At 40.7% G+C, this 18077-nt stretch overlaps 1 protein-coding gene across 1 annotated transcript; it reads right to left on the bottom strand.

Moving 5' to 3' along the window:
* Window positions 1–307: 307 nt before the first annotated feature.
* On the bottom strand, window positions 308–17828 carry asmt (acetylserotonin O-methyltransferase). Its single transcript, XM_061054186.1, has 8 exons — window positions 17577–17828; window positions 16475–16649; window positions 16027–16156; window positions 14819–14887; window positions 11082–11200; window positions 4926–5066; window positions 2434–2556; window positions 308–1085 (listed from the first exon to the last, which is right to left on the bottom strand). The coding sequence occupies exons 1-8, from the start codon at window positions 17676–17678 to the stop codon at window positions 868–870; spliced, it is 1077 nt and encodes a 358-aa protein (XP_060910169.1). The 5' UTR covers window positions 17679–17828; the 3' UTR covers window positions 308–867.
* Window positions 17829–18077: the final 249 nt, after the last annotated feature.

The raw sequence follows: 18077 nt of genomic DNA, 5'->3' as shown, positions 1-18077 counted from the left end.
CCAGTAATGAAACTTAAACAAGATAAACACAAGACAAAGAAAGCACATAAAGCCTGGGCTCAGTCAAGAGTTGATTTCTAACTTTTTGTTCAGTGGACAAAAGTTGACAACAAAGGCTTTGTGCTCAGTGATTTAAGCATCCAACAATTTGACTGTATTTGTGAGTATAGTGTAAATGATCAAGGGAGGCAAATTACTTCACAGTTTCTACATCGATACAATGTTTATGTATTTATTTAACCATTATTTTACCAGGAAAATATTCTCTTTCAGATACAAGAGCCCCTTTTTTCAAGAGAGTCCTGGCCAAGACAGCAGCATCAAAGTTTCACGCAGAGAACAAAAGACAGACAATAAACAAATATTACATGTGTGAGAAGGCTTTGAGTGAGAAGATGATCCAGCAGACAGCAGGATTAATGTTGTCAATACTGGCTTACATCCTCAACTACAGATTTAGCAAGAATTGATTCTGGCATATAATAACTAGAATACAAGTCTGGATCCAGGAGAGAAGGCTTCCGTTGTTATGGTTGATGTTGGGCACTTTTTGGTGATTCTGTTGTAATCTCACTAAGAACAAGAATCTCACTTTCTAACACAGCAGGTCTACTGATATTTTAGCAGTCCATTAGTACAAACTAAACTACTTTAAAATGATGCACCATTATCAGAACAGAAAGTAATAGCCAAGAAAATTGGCGTGGTTTTGAATATTATTTTAGAAAGTGTTCTGTTATTTAAAAAGCCTTAAAGAAATATTTGATAAGAAATACAATTTTGTAGTGTAATAGTAAAAGTGACTTTCCAGAAATCATGGATTGTAAAACCAAAGTAAGGATTCTTAAGTACCCTCATGTATCAGTTTCATGTGTCTTTGTGCCCCAGCACAGCGTCGTAGATCTTCCCGGTGAGGCGGTGCTGGATGTTGGTGAAGCCGGCAGCGGCCAGCAGGGCGGCGTACTGAGCAGCTGTCCTCTCTCTGCCTTCAGTCTGCACCAGCATGTTTAGAGAGTAGAGCTGCGCTGTCAGCGGGCCAGAACCGTCCTCATGCAGCAACGCCTCCACAAGCAACACAGCGCCACCTGCAGGATGAAACAAAGGGGTTCTCTTTTTTTTGCTTTTTTTTTCTGCTTTTCTGACTATCATTTTCTTCCCTGACTGACAAACTGTCCTGCTATAGCTTAGCTAGCTAGAAGTTTAGAAAACGTATCAGCAGCATGTCGATCCCTACTTTCAGATTCAACACCATAATGGAACGCTGAATGACTGTAGTATTTATCAAAATGAAATAGTTTACTTCAAATTATTATACTGTAAGAATAAGGAAAGCCAGATAAAGTTCTGTTATGGAAAGGGGGCACATGTTGACTGTGAAACGCTCCGCCTCAGTTCAGTACGGGACGCATTTATCATCGTTTTCACTGTCAAAAGTTGGAAATGATACCAAAATAACCAGTCTGTAGCGTCCTATTTTTTTTTGCTACCCTTCTGTTGGCTTTTTCAAGCATATTGATCTGACACTGAAGGCTGGGGCTAGAAAAACTGCAGTCCATTGATTGGTCGAAAGAATCATCACTTCCCGTGCAACAGCAGTAATCAAGTCTAAAAACTAATGTCAGCGCGTTGCACCGCCCTAATGGTCGACTCTGAAAGTGCAGGCGTATGCTGGACGTCCTCCATTGTTGCCCTTTGTTCACTTCATCACGTTCTTCTTCTTCGTTGTATTTATTAGGGGTCTACTCTGACAGGTAAGGTAAGGAAATGGTTGGCTGTGGAAAGGTAAGCAAGATGCGGGTTTACCAACCTGTACCAAACTATACCGAACTGTAGCAATCTAAACAGGCTAGTTAAAATCTTGACCAAGCTAATGGGTGTATTATTCATATTATTCAGTAGCAACATTTCACTGCAGTAACTGTTTGAAAAAAGAGATCACAATTGTAGTAGCACCTGTGTCCCTCCTGACTTACATGTCAATTTTTTAGCATTTTAAAGAGATCGACTGTGTGACTCTCCCTACTCCCTACTTGTATTTTCTGTCCAGTAATATTTGGTTTCCCTACTTTTCTTTCTTTCCACCCTCTTATGTGGAGACACACAGACAGACACACACAAAAAAAACTAGATGTTTTTTTGCCCTCCTTATAGCGTCTGCTGCCTTTGTGGGTATGTGTCTCTGTCTTTGATCAAAGTCAGAGGGACAGATTTTTCTGGGATCAGCTGCGTTGTTGGATACAATCTGCCATCTCATTTCAAGCAGGGGAAGAAAAAAAAGACGTACTCATCCCTTTCACACTCATAGACACTAGCACACATACACACACACACACACACACACACACACACACACACACACACACACACACACACACACACACACACACACACACACACACACACACACACACACACACACACACACACACAGACCCGGTCTGCAGGCTTTGTAGACTCGACTGAGTAGCTCTATGCAGCGTTCGTCTGGCCAGTCATGGAGGATTCTGGCAAGGATGTAGAGGTCAGCCTCTGGCAGAGGGTCTTTGAAGAAGTCCCCTAAACACACAGACAAACAAACACAAACATATACCATCAGACAGAGACACACTTGCTTTGAATGGACCAAAATGGACTGAATCTTCTAAGACATGGTACTATCTGAAAAAAATATTTCACGTACTTGCTAATTCTGTTGATAAGCCCTCCAGAAACATGAATATGATGATATAAAATACAGCACAGAGACCTCTGCACTTATTTTATTACACAAGATAAAAATCCATTAATCAATGTTTTCAGGGTTGATCTGACGTTGTGTTCAAAGCTATCGTGGCTGAGAACACAAGGAGAAGCAGGAATTGATTTTGGATCTGGGTTTTCAAGATCACAGGCTGCTGGGAACTTTTTCCCACATTTGAAACTGTGCTTGAAAACTGACACTACAAAGCTCAAGGTTTAATATAGCTGTGAAGTACACAATCAGCTGCGTGAGCATGGCAATGTACAGGTGGTGGTATCAAAAGTGTCTCATTCTTCTCTTTTTTTTTTTACTTTGGAGTTGCATGGGAAGGTAAAGTTACAGAAATCTGTCCCTGAATGTACTGAAGAACACACATTGTTTCTTCATGCAACTTCAGATTCATGAAATAATAACACAGGATGGGGATATGCTGTGATAAGTGTGACACTGAACTTCAAAATCACAAGCTCACTGTCTTTGGTATTGCATTGAAATGAAAGACAAATACTCTCTGTTTTCCGTCGCATCATTAGACTTTCTGAAGGAAAAGGAGATTGATGGTGGCAGACAGGATGTAACCCAAAACCATGTCTCAGAATATTCACCGGTGAAATTTAATTGGGATTCAAATGTCACATCTGCCCTTGTTATTTAAGGGAAATAAAACTAGATTCATCATGTTGTGCAAAATGGTCTGAAGATATAAATCCAAGAGGGATTGAGACTACTGAAAAATGTATGTGTGTGTGTCCTAGTTTACACTTAGTAACTTGGTATTAATGTTAATATGTGTCCGTATTTTTGATCAGTTTCATATCAATACAAAAGTGGTGAAAGTGGACACAGAACATTTAAATATGAGAATTTGATTGGATCAGATGTGCTACATCTCCAGGCCTACATTTGGATTAAATCTAATCCAGTTGTAATATAAAACAGTTACATTTTGACCCAACATCACAGGTCCATTTCTGAAGGCTAATTCCTCTGTCTGTGGCTCTCAGTCCCAAGTCTTTTCTTTCAATAAAACTTACTGAAACAGGAGTTTGTGGGGATCTTAGCAAGACTGTTTCTTGCAACACATGTGGTGTAATTTTATGGACATGACTTGAGCTTGTATAAAGCGCTTGTACGCCGCAGGTAACACCGACCTATTCATACCACATTCACACACTGAAGGCAGAAGCTGCTATGTAAAGTGTCCATGAGTTTGAACTATTGATATTGATTGACAGAACTTTTGTTGTCAGACAAAGACTGAAATTTGTCTTGTATCACATCGGCTCCGATTACTCATCCCATTCCTACACATTCACACGCTGACGCAGCAGCGGGAGCAACGTGGTTTTAAGTGTCTTGCCACACATCAACATGTGGCTGAAGGAGCTGGGTATCTAACCACCGACCCTACGGTCTCCTGACTCTGCCACTGAGCCACAGTCGCCAGGAGTTTATGCTTCATATATAAGTGCCAGGAGGACAAATAGTGTCCACTTTCTCCCACAATTTGTGTGCAAAGAGCCACTTCTTTTGTTTGCATCTGTGTTCCTTGTTTGCATCATGTCATCCTTAAGGCACATGACATAGAAGGAGGGTTCACATAAAGTAAAGACTAAACTCACTGTCTCACCACTACAATTGGCCTAGTTTTTATTTCTAGCCAAGGCATAGCTCGCAGGCAATTCTTTCCCTCTATTGCATAAGGTTTTAAATTTTTCAACTTTCAACTCCTCACTTTCTTCCCATTACTGGACAGATCTATGTCCCATGGAATCTCATGCTTCCCTATTACACTTTCTGATGAAAAAAAGAACTATACAAGTCCAAGCGTAGTTATTTTTACTCTACTTCGGTTTGAAGGCTAATAATCAATTCTTAGTCTAGTTTAATTCTAGTCAACATTATTCCATTCAGTATTCTGAAAAAGTTATTTTTTTCAAATCACATCCAACTTCATCCTGAGGGAAGTACCTCTGAGACAATTTCTATTTTTGTCCACAATCTTCACATTGTGTGTGTGTGTGTGTGTGTGTGTGTGTGTGTGTGTGTGTGTGTGTGTGTGTGTGTGTGTGTGTGTGTGTGTGTGTGTGTGTGTGTGTGTGTGTGTGCGTGCGTGTTTAAAGTGCCTCGCTGAAACTGGCTGTAAATGATGTCAAGTGAATTCACCCAGTCATGATGACGTTACCTTGGTGGAAGCTAATCCTCTGGTCGGCCTCGGTGACAAAGTGTTCCCTGGATGTACGCACCACCTTGGGGAGGTCAAAGATCGTCACAGTGCATTCTGGGTAGGCTGACGTGCACTGTTTGGCTAATGCTCCACTGCAGCCTAGAGAAAAAGGGAGAGAGAGAGAGAATTACATTTAGTTTCAGCGTAATGAATACACTCAACCTTCATTAAGGAAGTGCATCAGACACAAACAAATTGTGCACACAAACACACACAGCACACTGAGTCGCACGAGTGGAACAGTTGCTCTCAGGTATGTACCCATTATTTATTTGCACGATTTGTATGTGGCGGCTTTGGGAATATGGTTCATCTAACATTCATGCAAATAAAGCAGATTGAATTGAACTGAATTTAAAGTGGCTGAGAGACAGACAATTTATACAGAAACCTTCCTACTGAAAGCAAACACAATCACGCACATACCATTTGATTGTTATCTGGATGAAATGGATTTAAATTGTATTTGCATATGAATATGTAAATGCATTTGTTCTAAGGCGCAATAAAAATTGAATTATACTGTACATTGACAGTTCTCAGGGAATTCATCATTGGAGATACCTGAAGTTTTCCACTGTGACATTCTTATTTTTCAATCAAATATCTAAAAAAAAAAAAAAAAAGGAGGTTTGAGTGCAGTAAATGCACATCTACAATGTTTACGGGCATTCTAACTCCTCTTTGACGAGTTAAAATGCCTTTAATCTGGGCCCAAAGTAGGGAAACTGCAAAGGGGTTGTAATGTCTGCTTAAGTCATAGATATGTTTCGGCTTCAACATGAATTAAACTAATCAGTTGTGATTATGAGGTTTTGGTACAAGATTGAGATTGAAGATACAAGAGGCCAGAAGGAGTCTTCTTCATAGGGTGGCTTGGCCAAGCCTTAGAAATGTGGTAGGGAGATCAGCCATCCAGCAGGAGCTCATAGTACAGTCGCAGCTCCTTTTCATCAAAAGGAGCTAGCTGTGGAGGTTTTAAGCATCTGATAAGGACCTCTTCTGGGCACCTTCCTTCAGAGGTTTTTCACAAATGTTCAACTAGAAGGAGACCCTGAGGTCGGTCCCAGAACTCGTTTGAGGGATTATATAACCCACCTGGCCTTAGAACGCCTCAGGGTCCCCATACTGGAAAGTGTTGCTAGGTAGAGGGACGCCTGGACTAAGTTACTTAGCCTGCTGCCGTTGCTTCCAGACGCTGGGTAAGCTGAAGAAAATGGGAGATTAGATTGATGGATCATTGTTCTCTTTTAAAAGCATTTCCTGGGGCGTCAGACAGCCTAGTCGTTATGTTGCACACCCCATGCACAGAGGCTATAGTCCCCGAAGCTGGAGGTATGGGTTTGACACTGGCCCTCGGCACTTCACCGTTTATCATTCCTTCGTCTCTAACCCCTGTTTCAGAATCTTTTGCTCTCCAAAGAGCAATTTCTTAGGTGTAGGAGTGTATATTTTTGAAAGTGTGGAGCTAAGACTTTATTTTTTTGAGAAAATTGTGGTAAGTGCTGCCTTGAACCAGCCAAAAGGTTATGCTGCTGTAGGTTTGAACTATTGTTGTGGTACTCTATATCAAGTACCACTTTGTGAAGGTCTCGTCTCGGAATCGAAAACATTTTTACTCGGCCTTGTCTCGTTCTCAGAATGGGCGGACTCCAGCTTTTAAATCATGACCAGTCAAGACCACCACTGACAGGCTATTTTTCCCAAGTCATCACTGTGATTCGAAGGAAACTTTTTAACTTCAATTTATTTATAATTAGATTTTTATCCCCCGATTACGTCCGTAACCAGAACATGCCTGCTGAACACCAGATGATGATTTCATTGATATTTATGGTCTTGGTCTCGCCCTGCCTTCATTCTGGACTTGACTCGGTCTCGATCTTTAAATTTCTCGGTCGTGTCTCGGCCTCGGAGCACTTGAGTTTGGTCTTGATTACAACAGCTTGAACTAGCAGAAAACTTGACACATTAGGCTTCTGTCTTCTCCTGCTTTCTCTTTGCTTTCATGTCCTGTTAATGCTTTTTGTTAACTTTCAAATCCATGGGAGTTTTTTTGCTCCCTTGTCTGGTTTAATTTTTGAGATTGTATGTATTTGTACTTATTTGCGTTGTAACTATAAATGTGTGTCATCTGTTTCTGTTTTTTTGTTGCTGTGTGTACATCTACTTGTCTGTCTCTCTGTTTGTCTCACTCAATCTCTCGCTTTCTTTCTCTTTTTCTTTGTCCATCTAGTTGGGACCAATGACTGTCGTCCAATGAGTCTGGTTCTGCTCGAGTTTTCTGCCTGTCAAAAGGAAGGTTTTCCTTGCCACTGTTGTAAAGTACTTACTCATTACTCATTTATCCAAATAGAAAGGAACTGATGATTTCAGTGTCACATTAGGAAATGAGAGGCACAAAAACATAAATGACTCCCCAAGACATGCACACACAAACGTGACACACATACACACATAGGTAGGAATTAGTGTGACAATATGATTTTAACTTGACGCTTTTGGCAGCATTATTATCAGTCAAGCTTCATAAAGCAATATGAATTTAAAATAGAAAGGCTGTAAGATGGAATCAGGATCATAGGATCTCACTTTGAAAACCTACAAAGCCAAATAGTCTTCTCTGTGTGTGTGTGACTTTGTGTTTGTTTGTAGGTCAGACAGTCAAGCCGAGCAGTGCCTTCCTCCCAACATGACCTGCTGCTCTGTTACTGTATGTGAGTATTCTTATAAAGGCTTTCTCTTTTTCACACAAACACAACACACAAACACATACAGGTACTCTGGCTCTTACATCAAACAGGGGTCGGCAGAGGGAAAAAAAAATCAAAGAGCAGCTAGGAGGAGCAAAACCAACACAATACTCAGTAGAAGACCCGAAGCAAACCGTGCTGCCTCGGTTTTTTAAGTAAATCCTTTGATGGGTGTTTGGGAGGGTTTTTTTTGTGTGTTATATTTTTTTCAGTTTTTTTGTTTGTTTGTCTTTCATTTTTGTGTATTCTGTCTTTTTAAATGATCTGAATATTACCCCAAATAAAGTGATCTGCAGTGATCTGCAGATATTATATTGTTTATTAAATTAAACCCCTAGAGTTATATCTTGGTGTTTTGATAAAGTCAATACTTTCACCTACACATTTTGCCTTGAATAAACTTAAGAAGAAGAAAGAAAGAATACTGGCTGTGTAGGCTGCGTCTTGCATCTAAATCCAATTATGTGTATTGACCAATGAATTGGAACTTCTCTGATTTTACCCATTAGGTTTAGTTTGATTAAAATGTGGAGTATTCATCAGCCTGTGAAAACAATAGTAGGTTTGTCTGGAGTAAACTGTAATGGAGTCTGGTAGAGGTGGGCATTTTCTGCAGGAAAGGTCTAATGCAGGGTTTTGTTTGGCTCATGATCCCAGACATCCCAAACACACAGCGTTTTGCCCACAGTAACATGTCTTCAATACATATTTTAATATACAATATATTTTTTAAATAAATACAAATTTCAGGTGACCCCATTTGGGTTCCATAAAACCCCATGTAAGGTCGAGACCCCAAGGTTGAGAAAGCCTGGTCTAATGAATGAGTGTAGAATCTAGCATTTTTGGAGCTGGATCTGTACGAGGAAAACGTCAGGAATTCTGACTTTAAAAAATGCAGTGTAAATGATCTTTGCGAAAAAGGAGAGAACTTCGTCAACTCAAACAGGAGAACTTTTTACTCGTGCTTCTTGTGCAGCTTTTCTCTAAAAGAAGACACATGCATTCATTTGTGATACATTTCTTGACATTTGCTTTTGTAAACAATGTGAATACTTTCGCCCCTGGCTGACTTTTCTAGGTGAAGCAATTCATGAATTATAAAAAAAAAACACATTATGCTTCACAGCCATGAATAAAAATTCCTTTAAGTCGCAGTAACCTTTACGTTTATTATTTATTTAAACAAACCATATCATTATAGTGTGTGCGTTAAATGTCACATTAAAATACAGCTAGGTGTAGGACTTCCTATGGCGAGTTAGGAGGAACAAACCACCTTCTTAGGGCAGACTATGAAGTCAGATATTGTTTGCAGAAACTTGTACAAAGAGACAGACAGATAAGTAGACAGACCGACAGACAGTATTCAGACAGTGGGAGCCCCTAAGCAGCAGGTGTGTGCAGACACAACAGATGCCCAGTGAGTCTTACTGGGACACTGCAGTCACTCCCTTTTCACACTCCTGCTGTCCACACTCCTATTGGTGATGCACCTTTATACATAAACATGAACACACAACCCCGTGCCAGGAAAGTCACAGAGGAGAGGAGAGAAGAGACAGCGAGACTGTCTTGGACGTGCCTCTGTGTCTACACCTGCGTTTGTGTGTCGGTGTGTGTGTCAGTAGGTGCTTTCAGTGGCTTCACAGCTCCCCTGTGTGGTCAACTGTGGTGTCACACACAAGAGACTCGCCTGTGTATTTAAAAAAAAAAAACTACTAATAGGTGAGTTTCTTCTTTATTATGAAGGGGCATTTTTACCCATTCCCTTAATATCCCGTAGATGTGAGTGTGACTGTTGTTTGTTTCTGTATATCAGCTCTGTGATTGACTAGCGACCAGTCCAGTGAGTACCACGCCTCTCGACCAATGACAGCTAGAAACGGCTTCAGCCCTATAGATAATGGATGGATGGGATTTTTATCTGTTACAGCATTTCCTATTAGTCTGGGATCGAGCGTCTGCCTTTATGTCAACCTTTCACCTGATTTACCACAGTGGGGATTTTTGTGGGCTTTCTTTCATGAGTGGAGGCAAAGTTCAGCTCCCTCAGTGTTAAGTTAAGATTACAGGATGAGACAAAATGAAAAAGAATCTGACAGCCTTCAGCAGACATCCCCCTCCCCCCATGCTTTTTATTCATATCATGGTGTTTCAGCATGAGATGAAAATTCTTGTGATAAAAGAATAATTTTCTTTTTTTACGTTTACTTCCAACCTGTCATTTTGATCCGGCTCTGTTTTTTTCTACATTTCTTTGCCAGCCCTGGCCTCACATTGTTGAGTTGTTTTGAGTCTAATTTTATCCTCACCCTGTGCTCTTTGATCCCCATGTAAGACAACTGCTTTGATAAAAGCAATTTATTAATTTTTTTTAAAAAGGAGATGAGAAGAGGATATCTGTCATAGTAGCTACTTTTTAAACTATTGTCTGCACAGAAGACTTACTGGACTTTGATGTTTTGCTTCACGTTCATACAGTTATATCACATAGAGCCAATTAGAATTACAAACTAGGGTCACACATTTAATACAGATTCACTACAATTAGAAAATAGAATCTGTGTGCAGTGCAAAAAGCAAAAAGCAAACAGTTGAACTGTTTCATTCTCTCAGATGTCAAACTACAAAATCATGAGTGGGGGGGGAACAGACTATTCTGACAGACATGGCCAGACACTCAACTTGATCTCAGCAGGCAAAACGTATGCTCTGTTGCCTCCAACTCTCTGAAGAACAAGTTTTTCGGTGCAAAAAAAACATGCGGCTCAACTGTTTTTATCTGATATTTGTTTCAGCTTTCAGATAATAGTACAAGTTTTACTTACAAGTTTTATTGGTAAAAATGCATATATGTTGGACTTGAGCTTGTATAGCACTTTTTTAGTCTTCTGATTACTGAAAGTAACAGCTAACCCATTCAGATGTGTTCATTCAGCTCTAGAAGGGCAGAAGGGGAACTCCAGGTGAAGGTGACTTTGAGTTTTGTGACTAGGGAAGCACTGACTGATTTACTTAAAGAGTCATTAAGGCTGGAGCGAGTATAATAAAGGTCACTGTTGTGCCGTGTGTGTATTGTGCGCACTTTACTGTTTAGTGTATGTGTGTAAGCCTTTTGTAGCCAGGCCAGCTGTCTCTCCTGCTAACACATGACAGCAACAATTTAAAATGTTAATCACTGTGAACCCACAACCTTATGGAAATTAGATCTGGTGAATTGATGATGACGCACACTCACACACACACACAAACAGACACAGACACAGACACACACACACACACACACACACACACACACACACACACACACACACACACACACACACACACACTCACATCCACGTGAATCCAAACTTACCGCCAAGGTCACATATGACCTTGAAAGGAGAAAGGTCAAAGGCTGTGACCACGTCTTTACCGCAGATGTTCCAAATGGAGTTCATTAACTGCATAAATTTGACCATCTCCTCATCAGACCTAGAATCACACACACACACACACACACACACACACAGACAGAAAACAGTGAGTCGCAGTACCGCATCTCAAAACTTGAAACAAAACTTTCTTTATCAAACTGTCACCTAAGGGAATGTTTGCTCCATGTCTACCAACACACACACAGTGCCTCTCCTCGTCTCCAAAGTCACTCCCTGTAGCGACACTGTGTGTGTGTGTGTGTGTGTGTGTGTGTGTGTGTGTGTGTGTGTGTGTGTGTGTGTGTGTGTGTGTGTGTGTGTGTGTGTGTGTGTGTGTGTGTGTGTGTGTGTGTGTGTGTGTGTGTGTGTGTGACAGGGTGCAGCAGCAGCATAGAAGTGCCTGTGGTGACCACTGCTGCTCTGAGGAATCTCCACCTCATCACCCAGCACTTTGCCTCGCTATGGGGGCACGCGCACACACACACACACACACACACACTCTGAGTATCCTGTCTTCTGTAACTCTAGATTTGTATTTATCCCAGCTCCTCTGTATCAAAGTGATCAGCCATCTGATACAACTTCAGACGACACGGTGACCTCCAGAAGAACTTTGAAAGTGACTCATTGTTGCGGCCTCAGACTCTGATTACATTGGATGTGAAAAGATGAAATGACTGTGAGGCCAAAACAGCAGACTGTCAGCTTTAATTTGGGGAACATTTTTGGAGTTATTGAATGCCCCCAAACGATAAAATCTGCAGTCCTTTCTGTCCCTGATTAACCACATTTACAGGCACACTATCTCATCCTGTCTCTGATCATATTGAGGACAGAGTGTTCTGCATGGTTATCTCTCGGTTGTTTACATCATTATAAAATCAACATGGTTTATGATCTGCTTGCCCTCAGCATAGACATGTCTTGTATTCTTGAACAGCCCCGCAGGTCTCTGTCATATTCGCACCGCACTGTCACAGTTAGGCTTCCTGGCTGCCTGATCACTGTTTGTCCTGTTGCTTTAGCCTCTCCAGCTATCAGCAGTAACAGAGGACTGAGGGGTATCATTTAAAGTGTGGTCAAATGGAGATCATTACGTCCACCATCAGTGTAATCATGAATAAGTGTGACCACTGTGAGCTGACCTAGTTTCACACTGAATATTTGATTTGATCCCGCTAACTGGAGCACTTTTTGTGTCTTTTCTGGCCATTCTCTTTTTGATCCCATAAAGAGGAGGATGCCAAAGTAGGACATTTTTTTGGGACAAGCGATTTGGCACAAGTTTTCGAAGTCGTCAGTTCACAAATAGAAGTCCAAATTTGTAGTTTGTTCTACTTCTGTGTCAATACACACTTTGTATTATTCTGTTAAAACAAGTGATTTAAGTGCCACAATTGTATATAATGAAGAAAAAAAAATACATAGAGTAGTGTGTAGCATTAAAGTGACCCAGTTATCATGACCAGAATTAAAACTTATCTCGGGGACTCTGATATGTTCACCACATTTAAGCAATGCAAACCTGAAGAGTGCAGTAAATGTGTCCACATTCCAATTATAATAAACTCCTCAAAAAAAGTTTGGAACTCACTTATTTCGCCCCTTTAATAATACTAATTGGTGTTGTATTATATATCGTTGGAAAGCCTGATTAGTCACCTTTACCTTTCACCTGTAGTGACAGTGTTAGATGAATAAAGTCTAAAAATAGCCAATATGTTGTTTTGTCCTCATTACTGTGGAAGAGTGCAATCATCCATTCCACCAAGCAACTCAAAACAGGAGTGAATACCAACAGAAGAACATTGCAGGCGATTTTGGCACATTTTTTAGGGGCACTACCCACATGTTTAGCTGTGTTGCTCATTCCATGAATGCACAATCCTTACAAATTATACCTCGTTGTAATGGTTACAAATCAGGCTTTCCAAAGATATATAATACAACACCAATAAGTATTATTAAAGGGTCAAATAAATTGACCGAAATAACGTTTACAAACTGTTTTTAAGGAGTTTATATTGTCTGATAATATAATGTAAAAACATCTGTCACTGGACTTTCCACACAGTGTAAACCTTCAATGTATGCTGCACTTCCATTATTTTATTGTACTCTTTCATTTATAAGAAGGCCACATCTCACAGTAATCACTACATCTATTTCAGTAAAATAAAACCTCTCATGCTTTCAAAATGGGACACATCTCCCCAGTGTGAATCAAATAATAAGCACTGATCTCTGTAGGATCAAACTTTTATGCAACATCTTGTATTTCCCCCCAAAATCTTGAAATCTCTTCTAAATGCGCACTCCCCCTCTGATCTTCCCTCCAAATCTCTTCTGGCCGTTTGAATGAGAGAATTTCAAGCTGCAGTCAGGACTCAGCTGTAAATTATTCAGGTGCACTACATGGCTGGTTAAATGGCGATGAGTAAACAGGAGTCTGAGTCATCCGACCAGCTTCGAATCACCCTGCTCCTGCTACAGCGCTCGGAGGGCCCTGGTGAATGACTTCAGCGGTTGTTTCCCTCCCTGCTAATTCACCTTTAGTAGTCACGGGGGAAATCAGCAGGCACAAACAACTGCTCCTCCACATTAAGTCAATTGTGTGCAGGTGTTGGAATTCTTCCACTGAGTATTTTCATTCTCAATCAATTAAAGCTAGATTGTAAATTCATGTGCAGGAGGGTTCATTAGGTGACAAGCCCCAACAATGTGCATATAACAAAAAAAACTAAATTGTAGGAAAATGAAATCTTAAAATAAAACAAAATGCATGTTAGTTTATATTCAAAGTAACTTCTCAATCCAGATTTGTCTGCTTCCTTCCACTGCTGTGTTATGTGTTTAAGGTAGTAAGACTGACAATTTACTTATTTAAACATCTGCCTTTAAGCCTTGGTACATTTTTATTATAGTCCCATATTAGAAAAGTGCAGTTTCACATCTGTTATCTGCACATCAGACACCGCACCATCACAGCACTGCGGTTGAACAAATCATGCCCAGATAAGGACAAGCGGAGAGGATGTTTTAGCACGTAATTCCCTCCGTGTGTCAGCTTTGATGGTTTCTGTTCCTTTGAGACTGGCAGCCTCCTAGAGTAGAAAGCCTCGGGCCAAGCCGATCACGTCCAATTAGCAGCAAAGTGTGAAACTTTTTAGCGTGTGACCCCTGAAAAGTGCTGACCAGCAGCTCGGTGAAGCGTTAAAACTGTGTGCACTAGATACCATAAACACACAAGACCTCAAGGACAGCGGCAGATGGATTCTCTCTCTCTTTTTTTTTTTTTTTTCCCTCTTTCACTCTCGCTCCGAGCTTCCTCACATCACTGCCCACACCCTCTCCCTCTTCTCACCCTCAGACATCCCCTGCCTCCTAATAAATCCCACAAGTCTGTGTTTTTAAGGGGGAAGACGGGAGAAAGTGACAGACAGGCTTTAGACGAAGAGACAGAGACAGAATGTAGATGAGCAAGGATGTGTGTTGGGTCTGTTTGAGGAATGTGTGTGTGTGTGTGTGTGTGTGTGTGTGTGTGTGTGTGTGTGTGTGTGTGTGTGTGTGTGTGTGTGTGTGTGTGTGTGTGTGTGTGTGTGTGTGTGTGTGTGTGTGTGTGTGTGTGTGTGTGTGTGTGTGTGTGTGCACTCGTACAACAAAGACAGCTTCTTACCTGTAGAGAGCTTGAAAGAGGTCTTTCGAACTGACTCCAAAAGCCTTTTCATACTGATTTCTTCCCTCTCTAGAACAAGGCAAAGATAGAGCATATTGATTTATGACATTATATGTGTATTCTTTTACTTGTTACATTTACTAAATCAGAGCACAAACTGTTGGATCTAGGGATTTATTATTTCAACAAATAAAATCTACTTCAGCTTCATCTCGTGATCACAGTTGAAAATGATGAAATAAAAAAGAGTTTGCTCTCTGAATGCTCCGTCTATTTTAGGTAGATTTGCTTTGTTTGTATTGCACTCTCTCAGAAAACAACTAGTTATTTAGTCTTTCTAGCTCAGTTGCTCACAGATGGAATTTACTTGTCAGTCTCAGTGAATCCCGTCACACAGTGTGACAGCTGCTGGCTGTCCTCCCTCAGACATAACAATGAGACTGAAATCCATCTTGAGACACTGTTCAAACAGACAAGGACGGGCTGAAGCCAAATCCTCAGGTCGTAAATAGAACCCACGCACCTGTGTACTCTTTACTCTTCTTAGCACGCTCGTTAAATTGATAAAATCCAATTTCTGCTTTAGCTACAGCAGGACTATCCAATTGTTTTTCTTTAAAAGTCGGACTCTGAAATAGACCTTGTCAGGAAAAGGGGGACGTGGGGCGCAGGTGCGGACCCAGGGGTGTCTTAAAGTTATCCTAGAGGATAACCACAAAAATCGCAAGCGATAGATTGGGGGGGGGGGGGGGGGGGATAAATTGTGTAGAGCCAAAACAACCTTCTCAACAAAATAGCTGACTCAAAAACTAAATAGTCCAGGAGACCCAGAAAACACTTAACAAAAGCAAAGGCTGCTGGGGAGGCCTTAACAGTTCACACAAAAGGCTGGGGTATAGCAACAAAACTACCCAGCACCCCAAGTTATTTACTGATACTGGTAATGAAAACAAATACAGAAAAAGCTCTTTGTTTTTGGTTTATGAACACACAGACAACGAGAGACAACACAGGGAGAGCCTCCCACTACCTCTGAAAGTGAGATAATGAGTCAGCGCAGAGCACTGTATAAGAGCAGCTATAATTAAACCTTGCCTCAAACTTCAGTCAAGAATGTTTTGATTTTGATCTTGACAAACTGTCTGTTGTTACATCTTGCAGGAATAGTGTCTGTCTACATGAATGTTACATAAGCTCAGAGTACTGACCTGATGGCGTCGGTCAGGTAGTGCCAGCTGAGGTAGATGGTTCTGGAGCTGTACTGGATGGACTGGAAGAGAGATAAAGGACTGGAGCGGGTCAGGTAGACACTGGCCTGTTCTGTGTTACTGTACAAGACTGAAAAGAGGAGGAGGAGGAGGAGATGACTGAGAATGAATAACTGCAGGTGCTAAGAAAAGTTTCACTGTTTTATTTACGATACAATAACGCAAAGGATGAAGTTAAAAAAAAAACATTGTGATAAAGTCACTCTTTCAGTTCTCCTTGTTATTTGTATTATTCATTATTTTTCAATGATGATTTCTACTGTTAGTTTTTGCTGAGATTCATGTTCTTCACTTGTAAAATACATCACCATTAATATTACTGGTAGCTAAAATGTTTAAGAGTTATTGTGTTTTTTTTATTTTTATGTGTGTCTCTGTGTGTGCCAACCTTGACCATCATCAGTGTGTGCGTTAAGGAGCTGCAGGCCGGTGCAGGCAGCCAGCAGTCTCTGTGTGCCGTCCTGACTGGCTCCAACTGCATGACTGATCTCTTCTGCAGACAGGGGGCGCTCTGCACCCAGCAAGACATCAAACACACCGAGCTCACATGAGGTGAAAACAGTCTATGAGTCAGAGAGAGAGAGAGAGAGGGAGGGAGAGAGGGAGGGAGGGAGGAGGGAAGGGAAAAAGGGCAAATACATCAGAGAAGAATACAATAAAATAGAAATATTCTTATAAATCAATTGTAGGCCTCTATCAAATTACATCTGAATGATATCTCTAGACCTATTAAAACATGACCAGAAGTTTCCATTTGTATGTTGTAGATTATTTGTTACATGCTTGTCAACATGCTCTGCCAAGTATGAGTAGAGATTTACAGGGATAAAAAAAAGACTTGTGATTTAAAAATTCTCATTACTATCCGAGCCATTTTCACATATAGCCTAATATTCTTTACACCCTGTAAATCTTAAGTTTATAATTTAGCCTACATTCTTTCTTTGTTTTCACACAAATTGTTCTTTCATGGACCTGCTCTTTGGTATTATTTAGTCAATACTTTTTCATCCGGTGGTGAAGCTTGTACGTATGTAGAAAATAACATCCCTGCTGTTATGCTGAAAAATAAACAAGAGCAGGCTTTATAAAACCTGCACTCTACAAGTTAAAGCTCAAGCACATGGAGCTTAATTAAGTAGCCAATTCTCAGGTTTGGAAAAGAGAGAGATGATTTTTTTTTATTTTTTTTTTACAGAATTGTTGACAAAAGTTGACAATGAATCTTCTTTTGGAAACACGGCAGATTTAGATTAGTTGGCTTAATAGTTAATCAAGTAATAGTTTTAGCTCTCACTCTATTCTAGTGGTTTTACAGAGTCTGATGCTATTACGTAATCAACTTAAAAGGAATGCTATTACCTCAGTTAACACTCAAGCTGAGGTGGGGAAAATATTGTTCAATCTATATTTTTTTAACAGACTAAAGGTGGTCTTCGCCCCTGTATTTGACCCCTAAAGAGAGTGAATGTACTTTATGTGTAGGTTACCTTTGAGATGAGGAATCCTTCCATGTACTCCAGGATCTTTCTGGGATATGCGTCTGCAGCAGGTGTCCCCTCAGATCGACCCTTTTCTAGACTTTCAGCCATGGCCACAGGACTTCCGGTTAAGACTCCTCTACATGCAAAGTGACCTCTCCTGCTACAACGCTCAGCTCAGGAGACACTTCTACAGGTGTGTGTATCAATAAAGAGACAGAAGCAGACTAAAGCGACAGAAAGTGCCCACCCAGCAGTAGCAGTGAGATTGTGAGAGTGGCAGTGGGCTAAGCTGATTACAGCCAGATAACCCAGATTAGAGCATGAGGGCTCAGTCTGAATTGGACAAAGAAACAACTTTGTGGCAATACACTGCGGCCTTGTTCATTGCTCACACTTGGATGGAGACATTCACTCACTGCATTCTCATAACAATCCTGTTTCCACAGTTTTTACGACCCCGAGATGTGATTGACACTTTAGGAATACCAAACTGTGTCCTATGAAAGA

Source organism: Labrus mixtus, chromosome 13 (genome assembly GCF_963584025.1).
Source record: "Labrus mixtus chromosome 13, fLabMix1.1, whole genome shotgun sequence".
Classification (NCBI taxonomy): domain Eukaryota; kingdom Metazoa; phylum Chordata; class Actinopteri; order Labriformes; family Labridae; genus Labrus; species Labrus mixtus.
This window is presented reverse-complemented; position numbering and strand designations above follow the sequence as displayed.